This window comes from Rhinoderma darwinii, chromosome 3 (genome assembly GCF_050947455.1).
Source record: "Rhinoderma darwinii isolate aRhiDar2 chromosome 3, aRhiDar2.hap1, whole genome shotgun sequence".
Classification (NCBI taxonomy): Eukaryota; Metazoa; Chordata; class Amphibia; order Anura; family Rhinodermatidae; genus Rhinoderma; species Rhinoderma darwinii.
Window position 1 is genome coordinate 398540758 of NC_134689.1, and position 26886 is coordinate 398567643.

The window sequence follows — 26886 nt, forward strand, 5'->3', positions numbered from 1 at the left end:
AGTGAGATTGAGCCCCATATGTACAGTACCAAAGAGCAAACGAAATATACACTCTAGCATAAACCAAAAATTGGTGGGTGCTATCCTCAGAGGAATCTTGACAAAAAACCTCAAGCAAGCATCAGACCACGATCCAAAGGAAGAGGCAGCACTCCAGTAGTATAGAAAAATCTCAAAATTGATTCACCCAACATACAGGCAACGTTTCACCTTCCCATTGAAGGCTTGACAATGCCTTCAATGGGAAGGTGAAACGTTGCCTGTATGTTGGGTGAATACATTTTTAGATTTTTCTATACTACTGGAGTGCTGCCTCTTCCTTTGGATCGTGATATGTACAGTACCAAATAACAGAAATATCAGGCACTGTGCATAGTATATAACACTAGACTGTCAAAGGTATATGCCGCCAACAATCAAAGACTATATTCCGCCACCTACAAAAGACTGGACACCATGTGCATTGTATAATCTATTTGGCAAGTAGGAAGGAATACATTTTGTCTATAATATTAAGAAGTTCTGAAGCTTTTAAAACTCCTGGTAATGTGCTGGTCACACTTTAGATTAGCAGCTTACTGGAAGCAAAGATGGCTTGTTGATTGGAATACCCTGGATCCACTGTTTTCATCGGGCAAGCCACATTTTTACGCATGAACAACGGGCATCGATGCCTCCTCTATAAGGTAAGCATGTTACATAAGTACATTTGATGCAGCCTCTATACAAACTAGGAATAAAGGGTGAATCTACTGAAGGCCCTCTGGCAATAGCCATTGGCATATAACCTTTGTACCCGGGGACTAAGCTCAGTATTTCATGGATGTAAAAGCTGGATGATAGACAAATGGGTCAAAGAATAGTGTTGCCTAAATTAAAGGGAAACAAACAAGTGGATCCTTGACCAAATTAAGAAGAACCTTCCAAAGATAACCAGACTGAAGTTGTATATCCACCTGGACAAACTATGAATTGACCCAACTTAAGGGGAAAAGGGTGAAGAGGAAGGAGGAAGACCACCACGATGGATGGAGGAAAGCAACGAAATCATGAAGAAGTTATTGAAGTTATCCTGAAACATGGGCATACCTATAAAGGGTGCAGAGATAGCAGTCACACGCAGGCCCTGGTACCTAAGAGCGAGAAGATACACCAGGATTATAAATGGCACATGGTAGGTGGGGGGCCTGTTACAGATTTTGCATTATGGCCCAGGAGCTTCAAGTTAGGCCTCTGTTCCAAGATATGGCCCGTTTGTGCATCACTTTACCCCATTCTATACCCATAATGGTGGAGGAGGTATGGACTTTTGGGCTGTATAGAAAACGTACAAACTTGTCACTGTGCAAAAAGCCTTTACAGGTATTGAAAATGAACAATCTTAAAAATTTAGGCATGGGAAACAGATATCTATCGGTAAGTATCTGATGCCTTCATAGAGACTTGCCAAATTTTTGTGCCGCTTGCCCAGAGTGGGTGACAGAGAGAAACAGAGATCTCAACCAACATGCAGAAGTTCCAGCACTGTGACAGAGAAACCTGGTGGCCCAGACAAGACCGGACATTGAGGAGAAATAATATTCATAGGGGAACCAAGATTCGTAAGTGACCTGAAGGTAACTGATAATAATAATGAGATCATGCGCTGGGTCTCTGTTTTATTTGTTTGATGATTCGAGAACCATTTGAGAGTGTTGAGACAACTATTACCAGGAGTAACGGCAATTTTTTTTCCACCATTGAATGACCAGGTAGCTCTCTTCATCCCTTATTACAATTAAGAGCAGATAATAAGAGGAATGTATCTGCACGACACCTTGTAAGTCTGTAATTCTGTACTCAAAGACTCTGCAGCTACTAGCAGTCTCTCTGTTTTTTCTAGAAAGCCAAAATGTTTGGTGATCTCGGCTCACGTAGCAGTCTGTCTCTGGACCTTGACATGAGTTGGGGGATTGTCTTACAAGCGTATCGCTGCCTCACAAATGATGATGAAGATTCCAGATACAAGGTGAATGTCTAGTTTCTCAGCATTGTAATTAAAGTTGTGTACCTTCCATAGTCATAGTCAAGTACTTGCTGCACGCAACCCTAACTAGAAGTACCAGTATGTTAGCCAATTTATGAGTTGACCAGTCCATGATGTTATGGAGAATTGTGGCAAACTTGCCAAGAGTATCACAGACACTACTCTACCCATTAGGTTCATAGTTGTATTGCAATGGTTCCTTCAATAAGTCTACAGTGTGTTGCACACATCTAGTTGAACGTTGTCCTGAAGGTCATATGTGGTAAGAAGCCCTTCCAACACTTGAGACACCATCTGTTCTGAGACATACAGATGTGCCGTCAGCATATTGGATCTCCAATTCTTACTGACTCCTATGAATGATTAGTCTTTTTCCACACTAAAGTCCTCTGTGCTAAAAAGGACACTGGCTCAGTTGGGGTTGAAGGATCAAGAAGAATTTAGAGACTTTTTGAAGGGTTGCAAGCAATAAAAAGATGATCATGCATGGTTCAGTTCTCGGCTCCCTCATGGCACTGGTCCAATACATGGGCAACTTTAAGGTAGGGTAATATGAAATATACACTAAAGAGGATATGGCATAATGACAGACATATTTAGACAAGGGCATCTACTGGAGGCCCTAATAGGTACAAACCTGTGGGAGATCAGGGTGGGCAAAAGACACCGCGTGATATGTTAAAGGCCATGTGTCCTAAAATAATGGTTGTAATGGCAATAATGGTTGCCTTAACTAGACAAGCCCTTTAATTGCCTTACTATGTGTGTGTGTGAGAGATAGTAAGATTGTGAGCCCTTGGGTACAGGGACGGATGTTATTAACTATAATCTGTGTACAGCGCCTCGGAATATCTTGATGCCATATTAATAGCAAGTAATAAAATACAGCTATTGAAACCGACTCTAATCATAGCCGTATGAATACTCCCATTAGACTCATACAAGTACTCCCATTAGAGGAGTACAGGTATCTCTGTGCACATCAGTACTCCTGCCCCAGAGACGCTTATCACCCCCAGCCACCATTGATATGAGTCTGCCGTCATGCCTGGCTGGTCTGTATGATCTGTACAGTACATTTATTCACAGTGTGACTTTGGTTTTGCTTTGAATTTCCGTGTTTTGGCAACAAATAGGATGAGATTCTTGTGTATACATAAAATAGAGCAGAATTCGGACGTCATCAATCACAATAGCAGCCATCATATCTCCAGTGGTACAGAAGAAGTGATATGTCCTTTTTAAGATGTTGGATTGTTGCTGTTGTTTTTTTTTGCGGGGACGGGTATGTTGTTGGTGGTCATGATAAACTCAGTTACAAATAAAGGAGATGACCATTTTATTTTAGGATGTTTATCGGATGGCTTACTGAAGAAATGCTGGTGGGCACCTCCATTAAATGTCTCTCTGATCCCCTGATTGGTGGGACTAAGGATTGAACACACTGTAAATTGTTGCCCCTGAGCCCTTTTGGCCATTCAGAGGCACTTAGAAAGCTTCAGCTAGAATGAGAAAAAATGTAAGCCCTTTTGGCAATTCTGATTGGCTGACAGGGATCGGCATACTATAAAACCGTGTAAAGCCGCAAAGAGACAACATCTTAAATGGGTTTTCTGGGGTGTTGACAGGCATTAGATAGGTGGGGGTCCATTCACTTGAATCGGACGGATATGCGGAGAGCTGCAGTACCAAGCACAGCCACTACAAAATGTACGGCGCTGTCCCTGGTAAACAATGAGGTGCCCCTTCACAGCTGATTATCGGGAGTTTCGGGAGTCGAACTCCATCAATCTTATATTGATGGCCTATCCTAAGGACCTCTTTAAGCCAGTCATACACATTAAATAGCTGTCAGTTATGGGGAGAGGAAGACACGCTGCTGTCAGAGACCACTCATGGGATAGGCATGCTGACTTCTGCCACCAGGGGACAGTCGGCAGGCCCTTATGCACATTAGCTTGTTTTCTGATCCTGAATGTGGTGGTACTACAAGTTCCAAAACCCTTGTCAGCGCCTTAGCACCATGGTACATATAGCTACAACACAGGAACTATAAATGTTATGCATGAGTATTATTGGCATCAATAATGATAATAATGTTAATATATATCTACAATAAAATTCCTTTAATCCGGCATCAATGGGACCTGATAGGTGGAGAATTATCAGATATACTGGATTACTGGACTGCTTCTCTTTTTATGAAATTCTGCATTATATTGCAGTTCTGCGGCAGATTAAAGGAATACATATGTGAAATTTTTATACACACACGTATATATTATGCACTCACAAATTAAGGTAATAATAGGTTATTATTATCGTCTCCGCACCCTCCCCCACATTACGTGTGTTTAGAGTTAACTATTCCACTAGAACTCTGTAACCTTGTAGTGAACTTTGTGATATGAGAGAAGCACCGTCCTCCTTCTCTCTTTCCTTGCTACGTCTCCTCTGTCCTCTTCCTCTACCCTCCTATGATATCCTATGTCCTCCTGTCCATAACTAGTTTCCCTCTGCTCCGCTCTCAGGATCCCCCAGCGTTGTCTATGATCTCCCTTCTTCTCCCTTCCTTATCTACTACCCCTATGTTCTCCTCTACTCTCTCCTCCCAACTTCCCAGTTCTCTCCTCCCCATTCTCCTCCCTTCTCTCTTTCTCTGGAGGGCTGGGATTTAATCCCTTGATGATATCAGTCTGAGGATTTCAAAAGAAAGAAACTTTCCACAACAAGGCTGACCACAGCTAAGGAGAGAGGGGACGTCAAGGGCAGCAAGAAAGCGAGAGAGAAAAAGTATTGTAGAAGTTTTCTGCTGGAGACATTGCGAAAGACAAAGGTTGGAATACAGGTGCAATCTGGAAGACTGCGGAGAATACGGATCATTCAGAAGACAAAAAAAAAAAAAAACAAGACCAGGAAAAGTCAACGTGACGGAAGAATAGAGAAGAGAAGACAATTAGCAAGTGACACTAACGAAAGTAGACATGGAGGAACTGCTTAGTATCAGAGGCAATGCAAGGATCTAGTCTTTGGATACAGACAAGGATCAGTTTGGAGATCATGGGATCCATAGACATTATGTGAGGTCAAGAAGGATCAGTTGTGTCTTCTCCTAGACATCTTCTTCTCGAACTAACCTGGATTTATGGGTGGTGATATCTCTGGCAAGAAGAGTCTACAAAGGAGTATAATATTGTGTGGGATCAATAATCATTAGCCAAAAATTTCCATAGGATTAATTTTTGAACTACAGAGGAGAAGTGGATTTACTATCTTGCTCTACAGTTTGTGTGGTCTCGCTTCGACCTGTCATCTCTGGCCGTCTCTTCTTGTTTGTCTGATCTAAACCTGTCTCATATCCCCCACCCCTTCCCAATCTTTCCTTAACTGCCAGGATGGCTCCACCAGGGCAGGTGACACCATATTCTTATACTTTGTGTCTCTTGTTGTGACGTTACGTCCGAAAGGAGATATTAAAAACCCAAATGTCAGACGAAGAGCAATTTCCCGGGACAAAGCCCACTCGTGCCATGGGCAAGGAGATCACTATGGTACAGTGTAGCGTTTTATCACTTTGGTATTCTGTATGAATAGATGGTGGCCCTCAGAGCTAGCGCTGGATGGCTTTTAACTTATTTTTCCTTTTTTTTTCTTCTATAAATGAAGTATATAATCTCAGATGAGATTCATATCGATATAGTCCTATGGCATGATTGCCGGTTTACATTGGCCTGCACAGGAAATTGATATTGGCCATAATGGCAGGCGACCGAAAACATTTTTGAATCATGTCCTGTTAAGTTGCCGACTGGTGGAACGGTTCTCCAGTGGTCAAATATGGAGGAGATAGGGCTATTATCGATTTTATATCTAATTCTGTTTTTTAGTTCTTTGCTATCATGTTAACTAACAATATGTGTATAATTGTGGATTTTTGTGTATAATTTATCTACTGTGAAATCACTGCTTATTCATTGCTGTAGTCGGGGTGTACATTGAGGAATCGGGGCCACACAACAAATATAACGATGGGGCACCTTTTTTGTGCTTACACACACCACCACAAACCATCCTTGGGCAGGAGAAACTTGTGTGTCCACCATAAATGAAAGACTGGTGGTGTATCCCTCTGAATGGTTCCCCTCTATGCCGACATTTCAGGGACTGCAGAGGGGAACCCGTTTATGTCCACAACATCCATGATGAAGTGGAATGAGATCCCATTACAATCCTGCCCCTGAGGATGTATACCTTGTATGGCCTTAGTGGAGCCACGGTCCCAGCCCCCACAGATCTCGGATCGGCTGGATCATCATCTATAAATCTGATAATGTTTCCTGGATTAAGTATTGATATTAGGAACATTTTTTACCAAAGAAAGCGCTTTTCCTTTAGGTTGTTCCTTAAAGTTCACTTGTCATAAGACAAGTGCACGTTACAGAGGGACACCTTCATGATATCCCTAAAGAGTTAAACTTACATACACTTAGAGTGCCCACTGTGCAGCCCCCAGAACTTGAGTTTTAGGGCGCTGTCATTTTCTTCCACCATAATGGGGGAACTTGAAGCTCCTGGGCCCCATTGCAAAATCTATAACCACCCACTATGTACCATTTATAACACTGGTGTCTTCTTATGTGGCAGTAAGGCCTTTGGACCCCCTCAGGCTCCATGGCCCAGGCGCAACTGCTACCTCTCCTCCCCATATAGTTACACCCCTGCATGTCTGCAGCACTCCTCAAAAGTCCCTGACAAGCAGGGCCCTCACCTGAGACTTGACCTCATCGTTCAAATTAGGTGAATAGCAGATACAGCTCAAGGAACCCCAGAATTCAAGTTTTGGGGGCTGTACATTATGATTATCCTGAGTTACAGTCTGTATTGTGGTTCACAATTCTGCAGGCTTCAGAGCTGAAATCTCTCACTACTGGGAAGTGTTGTCTTTTCACCAGAAACTGTACAGTAACCTGATGTAGTAAAAAACTAACGTCTCCCTAGGAGAAAAGCTTGTGCGTCTGACAACAAGCTTGCAGGCTGTTTCCAATTACAACTTTCATAATGGTGAATGCAGCTCTGGAATAAAATACTTGTAATAGAAGTAATGTAATGTTTAGACATCGTGATTCAATTATTTATGTAGATTATATCTGTATATAAATTCTAAAGTGGTGTTTAGACACGGACATCTGCCTTAACGCTCTAAGGATATCATGTATCTCTATTTAAAGTGAACCGTCTCATAGGAAGTTTCACTCTAAAGGGGTTATCTAGTTAGGAAATCCCATTTCATACACCCTTTTAGGGAATTCTGAGTTAATAGGGGGGCTCCCCCATTCAGGACCCTCATACCTTGGCCAGGTTGGAGAGCAGTTACAAAGAGCGTTTCTCTCTCTGGAGGACCTGTCTTGTCCTGTATTACACAGATAACACATTGATATGAACAGGTACTGTGTAATACTTAATTTCTCCTGTGGCGGCGCTGCAGAGAAAAAGAACACTTACTGCCTGGTTTTTCCCACAGATTACAGACTGCAGGGGTTCCAGCAGGAAGACACTCTGTGATCTGCATTTTGTTGATAAGAGAATACAGCTAGAGAAATCACTGAGGTATGAGGCTTGTGGTGCATTTTACTTTAAAGGGGTTGTCCACTTTGGACAAACTCTTTTTTGTTAGAAGAATTACAGAAAATAAGATGATCACAGGGTATCCTGCTGCTAGGACCCCAGTGATCAGCTGTAATCTGTGGGGGAACCTGGCAGCACATGTTCAATTTTCCTGTACCGCCACCACAGGTGACTTGAAGCAATGCACTGTTCCTGCTAAAATCAATGAGCTAGCCATGTAATATATAGACGTGCTTGGTCCTCCAGAGAATCAGAGAGATAGAGACACCCACAGGCTAATAGATGAGGGTACTGAACGGACTCTATTAATGAATGACAGCCATAGGTGACAATTTATGGTGAAGGAAATATGATGAGCTTTCTTAAAGGATTTTTACACAAACTCCATGTATCATCTATTCACACCGATCACTAGCGCCTAGGTTCTCAGTGTCCCATTCCTCCTCACTAGCAATTTACACAGTGAGAAAGAGTTTTAGTGAGTGCTTTTACTCGGCTGTTTCCATAACCCACAAAGAGTTGTATGGAGTTGTATTTAGCATGGACCCCTGTACTAGCGATCAGTGGAGCCCCCTCTGGTTAGGTGATAAACATGGTAGAATTGAGCGCGTAGAGGAGAAAGAGGGTGACATGAGTAAGGACTGGCGTGTTGAGTCCTGGAATTAACTGGCGTGTTGAGTCCTAGAATGGACTGGTGTGTTGAGTCCTGGAATGGACTGGCATGTTGAGTCCTGGAATGGACTTGTGTTTTGAGTCCTGGAATGGTCTGGCATGTTCAGTCCTGGAATGGACTGATTTATTTAATATATAATTTGGTGTATGCATCTGGGCCTGGTGAGTTAATAGGGCGTCCTAGAGATAGAACAGAAGGAGGAGGAGGAGGAGGGGGACCTGACCAAACCGGACAAGTGACTTTAGATTTGGAAAGATGAGGAGAATTAACTGTTTAATCACCTGGTGAGAACGAAGACCTTATTATTACAGAGGAGGGATGAAGCCTATCATAGAATTATTTGTCCACACAACATGACATGACAGACCGGTTGTATAGAAATAAAGCCTCCGGCCGGATATTCACCCTGAACTTGTTCTCTTCCCTTCTCAGAATCCTCAGCAGGAATGGGGGGAGGAGGTGGAAGAAGGAGCAATCTATGGAGTGACCCTGAGGAGAGTGAGGACAGAGAGCCCCTCCGGAGACTTCCTGGTAATAAGGGGGGGGGGGGGGGCACCGTGTCTCTCATTCAATTCCTAAACTCTTTATTGTTTGTCTCTTCTTCTTGTATATCCTCCCTGTACCCCTCTGTACTAATTCATATATCCGGCCTGTACCCCTTTGGAATTAATGTATATCCACCCTGTACCCCTTTATAATTCAAGTATATCTGGCCTGTACCCTTTATAATTCATGTATATTCGGCCTGTACCCCCTTTATAATTCCTGTATATCCGGCCTGTACCCCCTTTATATTTCATGTATATCTGGCCTGCACCCCTTTATAATTCATGTATATCCGGCCTGTACTTTTTTGTAATTCATGTATATTCTTCCAGCCTGTACCCCTTTTTTACTTTCTGTATACCCTTTCTGTACACCTCTATGCTTCATGTATATTCTACCTGTATTCACTTATACTTGCGTATTTTGCATATACCATTTATTTTTCATGTATGCCTTTTCTGCACTCCTTTATACTTCCTGTATTAACCCCTTCATATTTCATGTATTTACTTTATCTCTAAAGTATATCGTGTTTGCACCCCGATCCTGTCTGTACTCCTTAATACTTAATGCATATTCTGCCTGTACCGCTCATTTTTCATGTATACACGTTTTATACCCTTTATACTTCACAGGTATATCTCATATACCCCTATATAATACCTGTACTATATTTTACTGCATGTATATCCTGCCTGTACCATTTCATAGTTCGTGTATATCCGGTTTGTACCATTTTATGCTTCATGTATATCCTGTCTGTACCCCATTTCACCTTTTGTACATCCTTCCTGTACAGTTTTCCGATTTTCGTTAATCCTGCTGACTGTTTCCCTATATACTTGATATCTGCACAACACACATAAAACCTAATATGATGTGAGACTTCCAGGTGTGATGTCACCCCTCGCCCTCTGTCTTGTCATCTGTCCACATTTCTACATACAATATATCCTGTAATGAATGGCAGTGACACGCGGCATCTGGTGGAGATCCAGCTGTTAGGCCTGACATAAAACCCAGATGTGCCGGATCCGGGCAAAAGTCGTCTGAGGCATACATGACCCGGAGATCAAACAGAACTGGCAATGACCGGAAATATTTGGTTGGTTTAAATTGGCTCTTAACCTAAGGCCGAATTCAGACGACTGTAGTGTACGTCAGTGTGACGGCTGTTAAAACAACGGCCGTCACACGGACACATGTATTTCAATGGGGCCGTTCACACGGCCGTTGTTTCAACGGACCGTGTGAAGGGTACGTTGAAAAATAGAACGTGTCCTATTTTCTACCGTTTTCACAGATCCTTTGATACACTCAAGTCTATGGTGATCTGTGAAAACGGAGCCGCACGGACCCACTCGGACGTGAAAACCAGCCGTTTTTCACGTACGAATTTGCACTTGTTCATGTGAACCTGGCCTTAAATTAAGATTTATATGCACAATGCAAATTCCAGCTATAATCACACCCGATACGTGCTGGATTAATAGATATTCTGGATTATCGGATGGGAAAAGAAACATATGTAAAACTCAGTTGACTTTTTGCTGGACTGAATGCCGGATTAAAGGCATTTTTACTATATATATATGAGATTAAGGAGTTTGTACAGGATTAGAAAAACATGGCTGATTTCTTCCAAAAACAGCACCACACCTGTCCGGAGGTTGTGTGTGGTATTGCATCTCAATTCCATTCAGTTTAATGTAGCTGAGCTGCAATACCAGACGCAAACCTTGGATAGGTGTGGCACTGTTTTTAGAAGAAAGCTGCTATGTTTTTCAAAACTTGTACTGCCTCTTTAAATGAGTGGTTTATTCTCTCTTGATTTCACCCAGGATCCATAAACAGCTCACATCAATGTGTCAATGAAAAACGGGCACCCCTCATTTCTGTTTTTTTATTTTTTATCTCATTACTATAAGTGATACCTGATCCCCCCCTGCTCACATTTATTCTGCTTTTCTGGTCTTTCCTGACTTTTATCTGTTCTTCCATCCACCACCGCTGTGGTTCCTCCTCCCTCCGGCCTTCATTCCTCCTTATTATCCCAACACTTGTCACCCACTTTCACTTCCTTAATACAAACCTGTAATTATTTTTGCATAAATCAGCAGTTAATGTGAATTCATGGAACTGTGTAATAAATCTTATTAAGGAAAAGTGAAAATGTCCTCATTTTATAGCATCCAGTAGTTTTCCCTGCCCACAGACTCTCTGTAGATGTCAAGAAACTTATAAGGGTATGTTCACACGGCAAACTAAAAACGGCTGTAAAATACGGAGCTGTTTTCAGGGGAAAAGCGTTTTTTGATGCGTTTTTTACGTACGTTTTTGGAGCTGTTTTTCTATCGAGACAATGAAAAACGGCTCCAAAAATGGCTCAAGAAGTGACCTGCACTTCTATTTACAGGGCGTTTTTTTTATGCACTGTTTCTACAAACAGATGCGTAAAAAAAGCTACGTCGGAACGAAACGCCGTTTTTCCTTTTCGAAATCCATGGGCAGATGTTTGGAGGAGTAGCGGAATGAAAACCGCCTGAAAATAAGCCGTGTGAACATACCCTAATAGATAATCAGAGGTGCAGCTAGGCTTTCCTTCGACCGGGGGCAAAGATTTAGTGTGGCAACCCCCCCATACCTAATATTGTCCCCCTTCCCCATAACATGTAAATGAACATATAAAATATATATCTGACAGTAAAGCATAAATACTACACTATACCAGACCCCACAATAAATTTAGACCCAAAAATTAATCCAGAACTCAGACAGCAGCCCAGATCCCCAAATAAATCAAGACCTGACCCCCAAATTTATTCAGACTCAACCCCAGACTAGACAGCTAAATAAATTCAGACCCCAGACCAGAACTCAAAGTTATTTCAAACCCCGGACCAGAGCCCTATATTAATTCAGACCCCAGAGCCCCTAAATTAATTCAGATGCCAGACCACCGCTGGTACCCCCACCGATCCATTCCAGGGAGCCCCATAGGAATGTAGCGTTACTGCGCATGCTTGGCCACTGCTATATTAATTTCTATGGGGGTGCCGAATATAGCTCTTGGCAGCCCCATAGAGATAAATGGTCGAGCATGCGCACTGCCGTTCTATTCCTATGGGGCTCCCAGGAACGGCATAGTAATCCATTCTCGTGATCGGTAGGAGTCCCAGCGGTCGGACCCCATCGATCAGATATTTATCACCTATCCTGTGGATAGGTGATAAATATTGATTATGGGAAAACCCCTTTAATTTAGACCCCAGACCAGACAAAAACAAAAATTCATAGCCCAGACCATACTGAGCTCGCTCCTAGATCCTTTTCAGCTCTGAGCGCTACTGCACTGGGCCTTGACACCGTCCAGCGCCCGGAGCTATAGAGGAGACAGGAGTGAGGAGGGTAAGTATACCGGCCATTATCTGCTGGATTAATCAATAGGTCATGAATGATTTTTTTAAAACGAGGTGGGGGCCAATTTATATTCTGCAACTGGGGCAAGGGCCTCGGTAGCCACGTCTACTCTAATATCCTGCAGATAATTCCTCCAAGATACTTGTTCCGAGAAACATTCCAAGTTATTTAACAATCCCAAAAGTAAAACCCAGCACATGCATTCATTGCTGATTTCAGATTATCAACAGGACAGGTTCCATTAGATCAAAGTGTCCATAAGATGACAGCAAAAATACGCCACTATTTCTTAAAGGGTACATGTCATCTGGACAGGCCCCCTTTACATGACACCATCTGAACAATTAAAGTTGATCTAGTTGGTTAAAATTTCGGAAAAACTATCTGTTTCTTAGGCGTCATCGTTAGAGAAAAGTTGGTCATGTGATCCTTTTCCGGGTCACAGAGGGGAGGGTCATATGTGGTAAATGTTCATTTTTACCCCTCTTTCAGAGCTTATTTGATAAGTGAAAATTTTGTAATGCTGAAGTACCCTTGTGATAACTCCGGAGGCGCACTAATTTTTCTCCACTCCGTCTGTGGTGGGTAAACATATTTTGTTCACACTGGCAGAATTTACATACAAAGGGAACTTTAAATGAAGAGGTTCTTTAAATAGAGTACATGCCGTAGAACCCACTGGTGCTGGTTAAGGGCCCATTTCCAGAGCATGAGGTGCACCATAAATCAATACCTATACCAAGTTTATAGATCTCAGCCTATCTTCTTAATTTTAAATTGTTTTTGTTCTCCTGTCTTGACCTGTTGGCTCATTTTCTACTTGTTTAACCTACTCCAATTGCCCTTAGGACATCCCATCATCTCCTGGTTATGTCCATTATAAGACGTGTAAGGTCCGCAGCCTCCGTGCTGGGACTTTAGAGAAGCTGGTGGAGAACCTCCTGGTGGAGTATCAGGGAAGTGATCTGGGCTATGTGCCAACCTTCTTGACCACCTACCGTGCCTTTACCTCACCTGAAAAGGTCCTGGAGCTTCTATTAGACAGGTGATGGCAAAAAAGACTGTTCTTTTTTTCTCAGGACATTTTTCTTAGTCCTTCTTATCTTACCTGAGATGTCCTTCTTGCATCCATATCATTTTTTATATTGTCTTCTTAATTCTCTGTCATTGGGTAGGTTGGGTAAATCCAAGTGACATCATAACAACATTGTATAAGGATAACAATATAGATAAATAAAGATGAGCACCAAAAAGACGAGAAGTACCGGCTAGGGTACTATATCACGTATGATCCCAACCTCTCTTCCCTCCTTCACCATTCTGACTTATTGTTAAAGTTCTACAAAGATGGAGGCCACAGAAAGCAGAAGTATTTTCCATAAATCCCACATATTTACAGGTTTGCCCTACCCAGTTGTGATATTTTTGCTAGTAGGCCCGTCAACTGAGACTTGGCACCTGGTTACCTAGCTAAACACCAAGAAGGTTGTCAGTAAGGATCATTCACACCTTATCAGTGTTGGACTGTGGTTCCTTGAACCCACCCAAAAAAATTATACTGAGGGGCCACCCTCCGTCTATACAGATCATGTGCTGGTCCACTTGCATCATAGTATAGTCAATAAGGTCCAATAGGTTATTTGTAAACCAACCCAGAAGAAATTGACCATAGGGGCAGGTGATGGGCTCCAAAGTTAGCTCCAAATGGGGTTGTCCAACTGTACGTTTGAGGCCCATTATTGTGTCAGAATCTGACCCCCTAGAATCTTGTGGGCCAATCAGATCCACCTAGTGGTTTCTATATGTCTTTGCATGAACCACAGAACACTACCCCTAATGGTTTTGTATCAAGTATTTTACCCTTGACTTGGACCTAATCCCACTTCCCAATTCGAGTTTCTTAGATTTATAAATCCAATTTTGTGATCCACCCGCCATATATATACATTGGGCAGAACCAATTGCAGTGTTGGTATTTGCTTTGAATCAATGTGAATTAATGGCTGGCAGATTGGCCAAATTGGCTACTTGGGTGGATTACCCATCTCTAGATCTTGACAGATTGGTGAAACGCATTGGGTCTTCTTGTGTATCAACACTGCCTTAGTGGAAAAACGTATCAAAGAGAAGAGGCAGCACTCCAGATGGAAGATATCAAAAAGCGTTTTTTATTCACCCATATGTGAAAAGGTTGGCAGCTTTTTGACATCTTCCATCTGGAGTGCTGCCTCTTCTCTTTGATTCGTTTACATTTGAGGGATTCACAAGTCGGATTCCTGGAGGCTGGCAACCAATCGACCCGTGTGAGGTCTAGGCTTACTGTGCTGCTCTTATCTTCAATTTTAGATTAGTGAAAAACGTGATATTGTATCCTAAGGGAACCATTGTCCACGTATATTTTAGAAAATTTAATCTGAATAATTTCTTCTTTAGGCGTCTTGAAAAGGTTGGTGACAAGGAACCTGCAACGCTTGGCAGTCCAGTCCCAGACACTCTATCTGTCCAGAGGTGAGTGGCACATATATTTTGTACACTTATACCACACAAGGTTTCGTCAATTTTTACCTGTAGGAAAAGTTTGGGAGTTTTCCTAATGGGGTAATGCACCCTAAAATTATCTCCTAACATCATAGCGATCACTAACGATCCTCAAGCTCAAAGGGTCTGCCTTACCCAAAACACTTCAGGCACAAACCATTCAAGCCAGGGCTGAATTAAGGTTGAAGAGGCCACTTGGCAAAAAATTTGGTAGGAGGCCCTGTCCCACCACTTGGACCTGGATCCCACCTGAGTTATGAAACAGATGAGTCAGTGACCCCCCTAGACTTCAACATAGAGAGCATGGCCACCTATAAATTTCTTCTCAACTGGATTAGATCACTGGACAGCCGTCAGGGAAGGTGGGTGGTAGAGCTCCGCTCGGTCCCAAGGTGGTGGTACCCTATGTGCCTTCCCTATAATCAGGTCCGGGTTCAGCTTGTAGATGTCAAAAAAGCTATTTCTTGTCCCAGAAACTGAAGCCAGGTGGAGTCTGGAGCACAACTAAGCTTCATATTGGTTCAGGAGCACAGGAAGGTCAGAGGTACATTTTAGAAATTGACCGGGAAAAAAACAAAATAACCAAATGAGAAAGTTGTGTTCCCTTCATCTTAGAGTGGTACGTGGTGTCCTCCAGACCTGGTTAGAAAGACACCCTCAAGACTTCCGAGATTCTCCACAGTGTTTGCAGTTCATCTCCTCTTACCTAAGTCAAGACAGTCGGGAAAACCCCAGCCAGCTCCTTCGCCTCATAAAGAGCTTAGAAGAAGAAGGAGATCAGGATTCTTCACCAAAAGGTGAGACCAACCTCCTAATACAAAATTCATATATCTCAGACAGAGGCGTAACTTGAAGATCCTGGGCCCCAATTCAAAATCTATAACAGGGCCCCCACCTACCATATATCATTTGTAATAATGGTGTCTTCTTATGTGGCTGAGGGGAATTTGGGCCTCCTCAGGCTCTAGGGCCTGGGTGCGACTGCTACTTCTGCACCCCCTATAGCTATGCCCCCAATGTCAGAATCTCTTCTATAATACTGACTTTTTCTACTTATTCAGATTGGAGATCTATCACTCGACCAGCAGAGGGCGACTGTAACACCTCCGGAAATGCCACATCTTTATTATCATACCAACCCCAGGAAGTGGCAGAACAACTTACATTGATAGATGTGGTAAGTACATACTATATGCGTATTACCGCTACATGAGTTGTTTACATACAGCATACTTGTAGATGGGCAAATCACGACATGGTCAAACCGAATTGGCCACAAATTTTGCCCTTAGAGGCTTATTTAGTGCTGGTCTTATATTACAAAGTATTTTAATAAACTTTATAAAAGAAAAATCTTTAAATGTACATATGCCATTCTCCGTAGAGAAAGATATGGGATCCCTCACTGATTGTTAGAGACCTTAGGGCTCATACATAGGAATTATCTTATATAACAGCTCATCCCTTATCTTTCTCCAGGATCTGTTCCAGAAGTTGCAGTCTTGTCATTGTCTTGGGAGTATTTGGTCTCAACGTGACAAAAAGGAGAACAGACATGTTGCACCAAGCGTCCGAGCCACCGTAGCCCAGTTCAATGCAGTAACAGCCTGTGTGACCGCGTCCGTCCTGAGCGACATCCAGATGAAGCCACAGATGAGAGTGAAAGTGCTGGAGAAGTGGATCTGTATCGCACAGGTGTGACCAATGTACAAGGAACAGGGTGACATGAAAGGAGCTATGTGACATATTCTGCTCCTCCCACCACAGGGGGGCACAGTCAGGATGGAGGAGCTATGTGACATATTCTGCTCCTCCCACCACAGGGGGGCACAGTCAGGAGGGAGGAGCTATGTGACATATTCTGCTCCTCCCACCACAGGGGGGCACAGTCAGGAGGGAGGAGCTATGTGACATGGGGTCTGTTTCTCCCACCACAGAGGGGCACAGTCAGGAGGGAGGAGCTATGTGACATGAGGTCTGTTACTCCCACCACAGGGGGGCACAGTCAGGAGGGATGAGCTATCTGACATGAGGTCTGTTTCTCCCAACACAGGGGGGCACAGTCAGGAAGGAGGCGCTATGTGACATATTCTGCTCCTCCCACCACAGGATGACAGAGACATGAGGGTGGAGCTATGTGACATATTATTCTCCTCCCACCACAGGGTGACATAGAGAGAAGGGAGGAGCTATGTGACATGGCATCTGCTCCTCCCACCACAGGGTGACATAGACAAGAGGGAGAAACTATGTGGCATGATTCTGTCCCTCCCACCACAGGGTGACACAGACAGGAGGGAGGAGCTATGTAACATGGAATTGCTCCTCCCACCACAGAGTGACGCAGACAGGAGGGAGGAGCTATGTGACATGGAATTGCTCCTCCCACCACAGGGTGACACAGACAGGAGGGAGGAGCTATATGACATGGAGTCTACTCCTCCCACAACAGGGTTACAGACAGGAGGGAGGAGCTATGTGACATGGAGTCTCCTCCCAGCACAGCGTGACACAGACAAGAGGGAGAAACTATGTGTCATGAGTCTGTCCATCCCACCACAGGGAGACACAGACAGGAGGGAGGATCTATGTGACATGGAATTGCTCCTCCCACCACAGGGTGACACAGACAGGAGGGAGGAGCTATGTGACATGGAGTCTCTTCTCAGCACATGGTGACACAGACAGGAGGGAGGAGCTATGTCACATGGAGTCTCTTCTCAGCACAGGGTGACACAGACAGGAGGGAGGAGCTATGTGACATGGAGTCTCCTCTCAGCACATAGTGACACAGACAGGAGGGAGGAGCTATGTGACATGGAGTCTCCTCTCAGCACATAGTGACACAGACAGGAGGGAGGAGCTATGTGACATGGAGTCTTTTCTTTTCCAGTACTGCAGATTTCTACGTAACTTCTCCTCACTTAGAGCCATATTGTCGGCCCTTCAGTCAAATTCGATCTACCGCTTGAAGAGAACATGGGCGGCAGTGAGCAGGTAATTACTGGGGCACTGCCACTTATACATTGCTGAGTGTGCACTTACTAAGATTAAAGTGAATTTATATGAATTAACCCTCCAGCATGGATAACTATAATTTACAGAATTAGAGAAGAATTCCAACAAGTTCTATCTAAAAACACATTAATAAATAAAGAGATAAAAAAAAATGTAAAATATACTGAGTTATACGCAGTGGATTTTACAGACCATGACATTTGCAACAACTTCTGCGCCGGTTTCCCCATGTCAACACTTCCTGCCCCTCTTCTCTAGTGATTAAGGGAGGCTAGATCTCAGAAACCAATCAGATTCTACTTTGCTAGAAAAATGACAGCATTTGATTGGTTGCTATGGGAAATTGCTGTGCAATTTTTCTGTGCTAGAGTCCCAGTGTCCTTATGGCAACACTGAGCTGCCAGAGCAAGGGGATGGAAGTGTTGCCATGGGAAAACAACTGTAGAAGCTTCCCACTTTTTATTTCTTAAAGAAGCAGTAGACATGTTTTTAGGACTGCATCTATAGAGAACCATTAGGCACTACCTGCACTTTAAGACAATGATTCGGTAAAGATCCAAGTACGATTAGGTTAGTTGCAGATTCACCAAAGCCTCCAGCTGGTTAAAGCCCCCTTTCTAAGTTTGTGCAGATCTTCCCCCCTCTAGGAGAGTTAAGTTGTCACATGACTGTGTGACGTAAGTGGGAGGAGTCTGACACATTTGTTACTGTTGGAATATAGGTGTCAAAGAGATCCACAAGCTGCTACATTGTAGAAACCATACTGTAACAGCAAATACTGTACAAAGAGCACAAAGCCTTTACAATGTACAGGGGAGGAACACATACAAACACTTCTTAATATTGATTTCGGACTGGAGTTTTCCTTTAAGACGTCATTTTCGACTTAAAGGGACCGAGACTGCCTTTGAGGTAGAGTCCTTTTTGCTCATCTGTAATCCATTCCTTCTCTCCTGCAGAGACAATCTGAACATCTTTCACAAATTATCAGCCATTTTCTCAGATGAAAATAACCACGAGATCAGCCGGGAAATCTTGACCAAGGTAAATCTATATATACATATATACAGATGGCTACGGCTTTTACGATTCATTGCCTAAGCTGCATTAAAGGGTTGTCTGAGGCTAAATAGAGGATCTGTGTTTTTTCCCCCAGGAATAGCGCCTCTCATGGGCTGTGTTTGGTATTGCAACTAGCTAGTTCAGGCGGACTCAACACATGAGTGGCCGCATAGAGTGTTAGAATAGCTGAACCCGTCGCAATTATTTATTCAATTCACTCTAAAGGTGGTCATACAAAGTGGACTAATATTGGCCGAACTCTTCGATTTCAGTGGGACCGACCGACTATCTAATGTGTTTCTCAGGTTTGCCCATGCAAATCCACTTAGGCAATATTCACTCTACCATTATGGTTTCATTCATAACAGAGCTGTGACATAAACATTTTTTGGATGGATCCTGACGGATCTCATATATTTATAATGAGCTTCTTCAGTGCTCTGGTACAGCATAGTCTATTGGATGTCCTTTTATTAAAAAAAACAGAGCACTGGCAAACTCTGATATAAGTCAATAGTATTCATTGGCCAATCAGCAGCCAGTTAAATGTATCCTTTACTCCCTGTGCCAGTCTCACCAGTCATAGATCAGCACTGGAGGGGAGAAGTCGGCCGGAGAGTTTATCTATATATATATATATATACACAGTAAATTATTCTTCTCATGTTTTCTTTCCTCACTTTTTACAACAGGATGAGATACCGCTTCGCAGGACAAACAGTGCACGTAATGAGCCCCGCCCACTTCAGAGGTCAGCGTCGCAGGTCCGCTCCACGGTAGGTCGGAGAAATAACACAGCTCTTACACGGTTGGCTGCTGTTCAATTCTGGTGTGACATGGAAATTAGTAACTAGTCTTGTTGTATAATATTAACTCTTAGCGACAGCTTTATATGCCCTGTGAGAGAGCCAAAGTTCACACAGGGCAGCTGCACATTAAAAATTACACCTGTGTCAGTAAATTGTATAAGGTTCCAATAGTCCGCCACACCCAGGGCCACATGATGCTGGACTATCATAATTTCTGTACTAAGATTCTGAAAAAAGAAAGAGAAATCTAACATGTTCCTGAGCCCAGGAGCTTGCACTCTAATTCTCTCTTTTTCACGTGCACGTGTGGGTTAGAAATTCCGTGGACCATGAGAAAATTTAATGTCCATACTTCTCATAGCAGCAGCTGAGAAACAAAGCAGATAAGTTTAAGGGGTTCTCCGCTTTGGACAATCCCTACTTGTTAGACGGGTCCCTTGTCAAGGAGCAGATCACAAAGTGTCCCCCTGTTGGGACCCCCAGCGATGAGTTGTAATCTGTGGGGAAACCTGGCACTAAGTGTTAAATTTCCCTGCAGCGCCTCCACAGGAGAAATGAAGTATTACACAGTGTCCATTCATATCATTGAGTTGTCTGTGTAATGCAGGACAGGTCCTCCAGAGAGAGAAAGGCGCTCTCTGCTCTGGCCAAGAGATGAGGATCCTGAACAGAGTACCCCTCCCCCTCTATATGTCTTATAACGGCATCTGTTACGCTGGTTCGTGTCATGAAAAGGCAGGAACAGTCAAGTCAATATCTAGCGTATGGTCAGCTTTAGGTATATTTGGCCACCAATATGGCCTCCATTTCCTGTTTGCCTAACTTAGATATGCAGCAATAGAGGAGCAGGAGACACATCACTGAATACCTAAGCAATTTTGTCATTTAGGATTGAGGGAAAGATGGGTAATGGTATGGCCATATTAATTGCCACCCACCGTTACCAGAAACCGAGATAACTAGGAAATATTTGAATAATTATTTTTTTTATGAACATGGACTTATATGTACTGTGAATTTTTCCGACTTTAGGGTTAAATGCTCTTTAAAGGCTATGTCCACCTTCGCAACCATGTCTTTTTTTATTGTTCCATTGCCTCTAAAATGAAGCAACGTTGTAAAGGCTCTTGATTAAAAATTTGCTTCCGTATTAGATCTACAGCTCCTAAACTGACGTATGCGTCTCCAAGCTGAGAGACTACAAACAAACCCTGTCTTGTCTGATCCTACAATCCTGCTAACCTACCAAATGTATGTTAATAAGTAGGGGAGAGATGGAGGTGAGTATGACTGCAGAATCAGACTACACAGTTTTTGTTTGTAGTCTGTTACCATGGAGACATACACTACCGTTCAAAAGTTTTGGGTCACCCAGACAATTTTGTGTTTTCCATGAAAACTCACACTTATATTTATCAAATGAGTTGCAAAATGACTAGAAAATATAGTCAAGACATTGACAAGGTTAGAAATAATGATTTTTATTTGAAATAATAATTTTCTCCTTCAAACTTTGCTTTCGTCATAGAATCCTCCATTTGCAGCAATTACAGCATTGCAGACCTTTGGCATTCTAGCTGTTAATTTGCTGAGGTAATCGGGAGAAATTTCATTCCATGCTTCCAGAAGCCCCTCCCACAAGTTGGATTGGCTTAATGGGCACTTCTTGCGTACCATACGGTCAAGCTGCTCCCACAACAGCTCTATGGGGTTGAGATCTGGTGACTGCGCTGGCCACTCCATTACAGATAGAATACCAGCTGCCGGCTTCTTCCCTAAATAGTTCTTGCATAATTTGGAGGTGTGCTTTGGGTCATTGTCCTGTTGTAGGATGAAATTGGCTCCAATCAAGCGCTGTCCACAGGGTATGGCATGGCGTTGCAAAATGGAGTGATAGCCTTCCTTATTCAAAATCCCTTTTACCTTGTACAAATCTCCCACTTTACCAGCACCAAAGCAACCCCAGACCATCACATTACCTCCACCATGCTTGACAGATGGCGTCAGGCACTCTTCCAGCATCTTTTCAGTTCTTCTGCGTCTCACAAATGTTCTTCTGTGTGATCCAAACACCTCAAACTTTGATTCGTCTGTCCATAACACTTTTTTCCAATCTTCCTCTGTCCAATGTCTGTGTGCTTTTGCCCATATTAATCTTTTCCTTTTATTAGCCAGTCTCAGATATGGCTTTTTCTTTGCCACTCTGCCCTGAAGGCCAGCATCCCGGAGTCGCCTCTTCACTGTAGACGTTGACACTGGCGTTTTGCGGGTACTATTTAATGAAGCTGCCATTTGAGGACCTGTGAGGCGTCTATTTCTCAAACTAGAGACTCTAATGTACTTGTCTTGTTGCTCAGTTGTGCAGCGGGGCCTCCCACTTCTCTTTCTACTCTGGTTAGAGCCTGTTTGTGCTGTCCTCTGAAGGGAGTAGTACACACCGTTGTAGGAAATCTTCTGTTTCTTGGCAATTTCTCGCATGGAATAGCCTTCATTCCTAAGAACAAGAATAGACACATGAAAGCTCTCTTTTTCTAGCCATTTTGAGAGTTTAATCGAACCCACAAATGTAATGCTCCAGATTCTCAACTAGCTCAAAGGAAGGTCAGTTTTATAGCTCCTCTAAACAGCAAAACTGTTTACAGCGGTGCTAACATAATTGCACAAGGGTTTTCAAGTGTTTTCTAATCATCCATTAGCCTTCTAACACAGTTAGCAAACACAATGTACCATTAGAACACTGGAGTGATGGTTGCTGGAAATGGGCCTCTATACACCTATGTAGATATTGCATTAAAAACCAGACGTTTGCAGCTAGAATAGTCATTTAGCACATTAACAATGTATAGAGTGTATTTCTGATTAATGTAATGTTATCTTCATTGAAAAAAACTGTGCTTTTCTTTCAAAAATAAGGAAATTTCTAAGTGACCCTAAACTTTTGAACGGTAGTGTATGAGCTGTAGACACAAAATGGTAGGACATTCCTAATCAAGACCATTTGCAAAGCTGCTTAATTTTTTTTTTCAGATGCATTGTGACCATAAAAAAAATTTTGGACTGCGAAGGTGGACGTAGCCTTTAAGAGACTTGGATTTCTTTTACCTATAAGCTGTAATGCTGAATTACACTTTATGACAGTGGAATCAGAGACCAGAAAAAATGATTACACCAAATCCCTCTCTATTCTACCAAGCCATCAGTTTTATATACACCCATCCTATACCCTATCTCTGCAGAACAATGTGTATGACAATCTCACCCATGCTCACCCTTTTCCATTTTTTTTCCCCATAACTGAAATATCTGTTGAAAAATTAAAGCCCATATCTACTGCAATAACTACATACACATAGTTGAATAGGTATTACAGGTTATTTTAGTGTATCCTGTAGGTTGTGAGTATTCAGGATACTTAGCAACCACTTGACTTCCTGTCTGTGTGACCACCATTGGCGTACACGTAGCTGTGTGTACTGTCGTGGTCACAGGAAGTTATATCTGTTCTACAATAAACGGGCAGTGCCAAAATCTATCCAACACTGTAGAGCAGTGGTCTCCAACACGTTGCTCTCTGGCTATTGAAAAACTACAACACCCAGCATGCTCTGGCAGGTTAAAGTCCAGTGCTGTAACGTATTTTGGCACAATGAGTAGGAAGTTCTATGGGGGTTGGTATTCCAAGAACGTAGCTCCCGGTCTCTGATCAGACCATTTCCTTGCCCCTACGTTATATCAGCCAGTTCTTCCGAGGCTCCTTATCTCAGTAATCTAATCAGATTTAACATCTTGAGAAATATGTCTCCACCTTACGTTGCACTGTGGACTTCACCTGTTCCTCTTCCCCCTTGCGTTGTGAGCTCGCTGTGCCTCACACTCATGGTACCACCAGAATACCCCCTTAATCATGCTAACTGCCCCACACTAATGGAACCATCAGAGTTCCCCCATTAATAATGCCACCAGAATGCCCTCATCAGCAGTTCTATCAGGATGATTTGATTAACAGTGCCATAAGGCCCTGTTCACACACAGTTTTTTTCAGACACGGAAAATCAGCGCCAAAAACGTCCGAAATCGCACCCCATTGTTTTTAATGGGAGGCAAAGGCGCCTTCTCCCGGGCGTTTTTTAGCCTCTCGCGGGAAAAAAAGTGACATGTCCTTTCTTGCCACGGTACCGCCTCTGATCTCCCATTGAAATCAATGGGAGGCAGAAAAAACTCATGGCTCTTGATTCCGAGTGTTTTTCGTGGCGTTTTTTGCCCGCGGTCCTTGCAATAGCTTCAATGGTCACGAGCAAAAAAATGCTGCAAAAATCACATGGCAAATTGCGGCTAAAAAGCGTAGGCAGGTCAAAATCTACCCCAAAATTCCTGATGGAATTCGGAGGCAGATTTTTTCTGCCTGCAAAAAAGCTCAGTGTGAACAGGGCCTAACAGTAACAGCCAAAAGACTCCATACTATTGATGGCCACAGGACCTACATAACAATGACAGCCTTAAGACCTACAACAAGAGTGACAGCTACAGGACCCCATAACAGTGACAGCCCCAGGACCCCCAAAACAATGACGGCTGCAGGATCCTCATAACAATGATGCCTGGAGGAGCCTTATAAAAGTGACAGTCCCAAATACCCATAAAAGTGACAGCCACAGGACCCCATAACTGTGATGGCCACAGTACCCCTATAGCATTGATGGCTGCAGTACTCCCATAACAATGACGGCTGCAGGACACTCATAACAAGGACAGCCACAGGACCTTTAGTATCAGTGACAGCCACAAGTAACCATAACAGTGACAACCACAGGACCTCATAACAGTGACAGCCGCAGTACCCATAATAAGTGACAGCCACAGACTTCGGGTAACAACCACAGAACCCCAATAAGTGACAGTCACAGGACCCTCAATAACAGTGACAGTAACATTGTACCAGTAAAAAATTCAGCCTCAAGGCTTGTAGATCTTGGCAGGCCTTGGCGGATGTAACAGTGTGGTACAAGTGGTGCCAGCTTGGCGGATTCAATGCTGGAGTGCCTTACTTGTATTATCTTCTCATGCTCTTCTGCATGAGTGGGAGGCATCCAAAACAAGTCTGCAAACTATAGAGAATTATATAGCAAATATGACTACTTCTGTATATGTATAGAACTTACATAAATACATTTATTCAAGTGGTTGCTAGGGCAACATGAACTAATAAACCCTACAGTATACACAACGAGGGCTGTAAGAAGTCAGATAAATCTGTAAATATCTATATCTCTGATAAAGCGCTCAAAATCCCCTGTATAGTCATGGAGTTAAATGATGCTATTCTGTGTGCCTGCATCCGCCACTAGGGGGAGCTTAGGAGTTTATTGCATACTGTGTTATTGTTGAGTTCTATGAGTAAATATTATGCAGTAATCGCCCGCGCTCCCTCTAGTGGTGGCTGCAGGCAGCCAGAATTTTATCATTTTACTCTATGGGGAATTTATCAACCTTTCTACGCCAGTTTTCTGTGTTCCAAATTGCGACTTTTTACTTTTTTATGCCACCCTCGCCACTTTTGTGAAAAGGGGTTGGGGATTTGAAAAAGAGGCGGGACACAGCGCCCTGACAAATTCATGCCAAAAAATTGGCATACATTTCAGTGGAAATCTGGCGTAGACTTCACTGTGTGGGGGCTCTTGCCCCTCCAGATTGGACTACCCTCCCATAAGACTACTAACCCCCATCAGAAAATCAAATAATTAAAAAAAATTATACTCAACTTTTCCCCGGGTCCTCTCAGGCTCCCTCAGAATGCTGCGGCTCATACAAGGTCCTGACATCGGGCAGCATCAGGACATTGTATGTGACATAGCACTGATGACGTTGAGGGCTGTGTCGCATATAAGGCTGTGACGCTGCTCGGCGTCAGGACCTTGTATGAGCCGCGCGACATGAGGGAGCCTGAGGGAATCTGGAGGGGAGAAAAGGAGCGGTGAGGTGAGTATATTTATTTTTTATTTTATGTGCAATGGAGGGGGATGAAATGGATGGTGCTCAGCCCAAGAAATTTGACTACAATTGTTGCACGTGTGCATCTTACTCCAGTGGAACAGATAGCTAAGACTGGAGTATGAAATGCCAGTCTATCTGCCCCAATGTCTATACAGGGAAGTTGGAGCTCTGTATTGGAAAAACAGAACACTGACCGCTATAAAGATCTATTAAAAAATAGTCGCAACATTTCGGACCTATTTAGAAAAAAATGGTGTTCAAAGGTGGACATTCCCTTTAAGTCATAGAAATTAAAATAGATCTCAATCATTCTTATTTTAGAGACCAGCTCAAGGGACCGTCCCTTATCTCGGGACGTTTCTAACAGACCTTGTTATGCTGGACACAGCACTTCCTGACTATGTCGAGGTAAGACCGTATTGATTATGTCTATAGTACTCAACCATCCTTCATCCCCTCCTCCGCTTACCTTCTTTCTTCTTCGCAGGGTGGGCTGATAAACTTTGAGAAGAGGAGAAAGGTAAGTCTTGTCCCACACTGAAATATAATACCATGTATACTCACAACCTTCAAGTCCCAAGAGCTCACACTTTACTGTTTCCAGGAGTATGAAGTCTTAGCTAAGGTCCAGAAACTCCAGCTCACGTGTCGTCATTATGTTCTGACGCCAAAGCCGGAAATCTTACAAGCATTTTACACCCATCGTCAGCTGACTGAGGACCAGAGGTGAGGAGCACCAAGTTTTGTTTATCTTTGGTTCAACCTTTCAAGGGACAATGAAAATGTAAAAGTGCTCGGGATGGAGAACCTTCAGTGCCCCTTCAGTCGCCAACCCTACTAAAAGGCCTCAGAGGGTGTTAAAGGCTGTGTCCAATTTCTCCAGTGAATCTAAACTACAAAAAGGTTAAAATGAAGCAACTTTGCATATAGTCTTAATTAACAAAATCCTGCTGTTTTGTGTCTACAGCTCCAAATCAGATTTGTGTCTCCATGATTACAGACTACAAACTAACCCTGTGTAGTCTGATACTGCTTCCATTTGTGCCCTACTTCTAGTATGTGACAGGGTAACACATGACTGCTGGATCAGACTACGCACAGGGTTTATTTGTAGTCTGTAACCATGGAGACACATAGGTCTGCATAGAAACTGTAGATCTTTTATCATATTTCCTATG

The 26886-nt window shown here is 43.1% G+C and overlaps 1 protein-coding gene across 2 annotated transcripts in view; it reads left to right on the plus strand.

The window, feature by feature from the left end:
• Positions 1-1886: 1886 nt before the first annotated feature.
• RGL3 (ral guanine nucleotide dissociation stimulator like 3) overlaps positions 1887-26886 on the plus strand; it is a 33968-nt gene continuing 8968 nt past the window's right edge. The window contains exons 1-13 of one of the 2 annotated variants that reach the window (XM_075859067.1): positions 1887-2008; positions 8757-8855; positions 13139-13335; positions 14724-14798; positions 15444-15625; positions 15890-16005; positions 16308-16523; positions 17722-17825; positions 18806-18890; positions 19601-19684; positions 26030-26116; positions 26196-26228; positions 26313-26434. In XM_075859067.1, coding sequence (XP_075715182.1) covers positions 1892-2008; positions 8757-8855; positions 13139-13335; positions 14724-14798; positions 15444-15625; positions 15890-16005; positions 16308-16523; positions 17722-17825; positions 18806-18890; positions 19601-19684; positions 26030-26116; positions 26196-26228; positions 26313-26434 — 1517 coding nt within the window. In that variant the 5' untranslated portion in view covers positions 1887-1891. Of the gene's footprint in view, positions 2009-4738; positions 5578-8756; positions 8856-13138; positions 13336-14723; positions 14799-15443; positions 15626-15889; positions 16006-16307; positions 16524-17721; positions 17826-18805; positions 18891-19600; positions 19685-26029; positions 26117-26195; positions 26229-26312; positions 26435-26886 lie in introns of those variants that run through there. The other variant, XM_075859068.1, reaches the window with a different exon arrangement.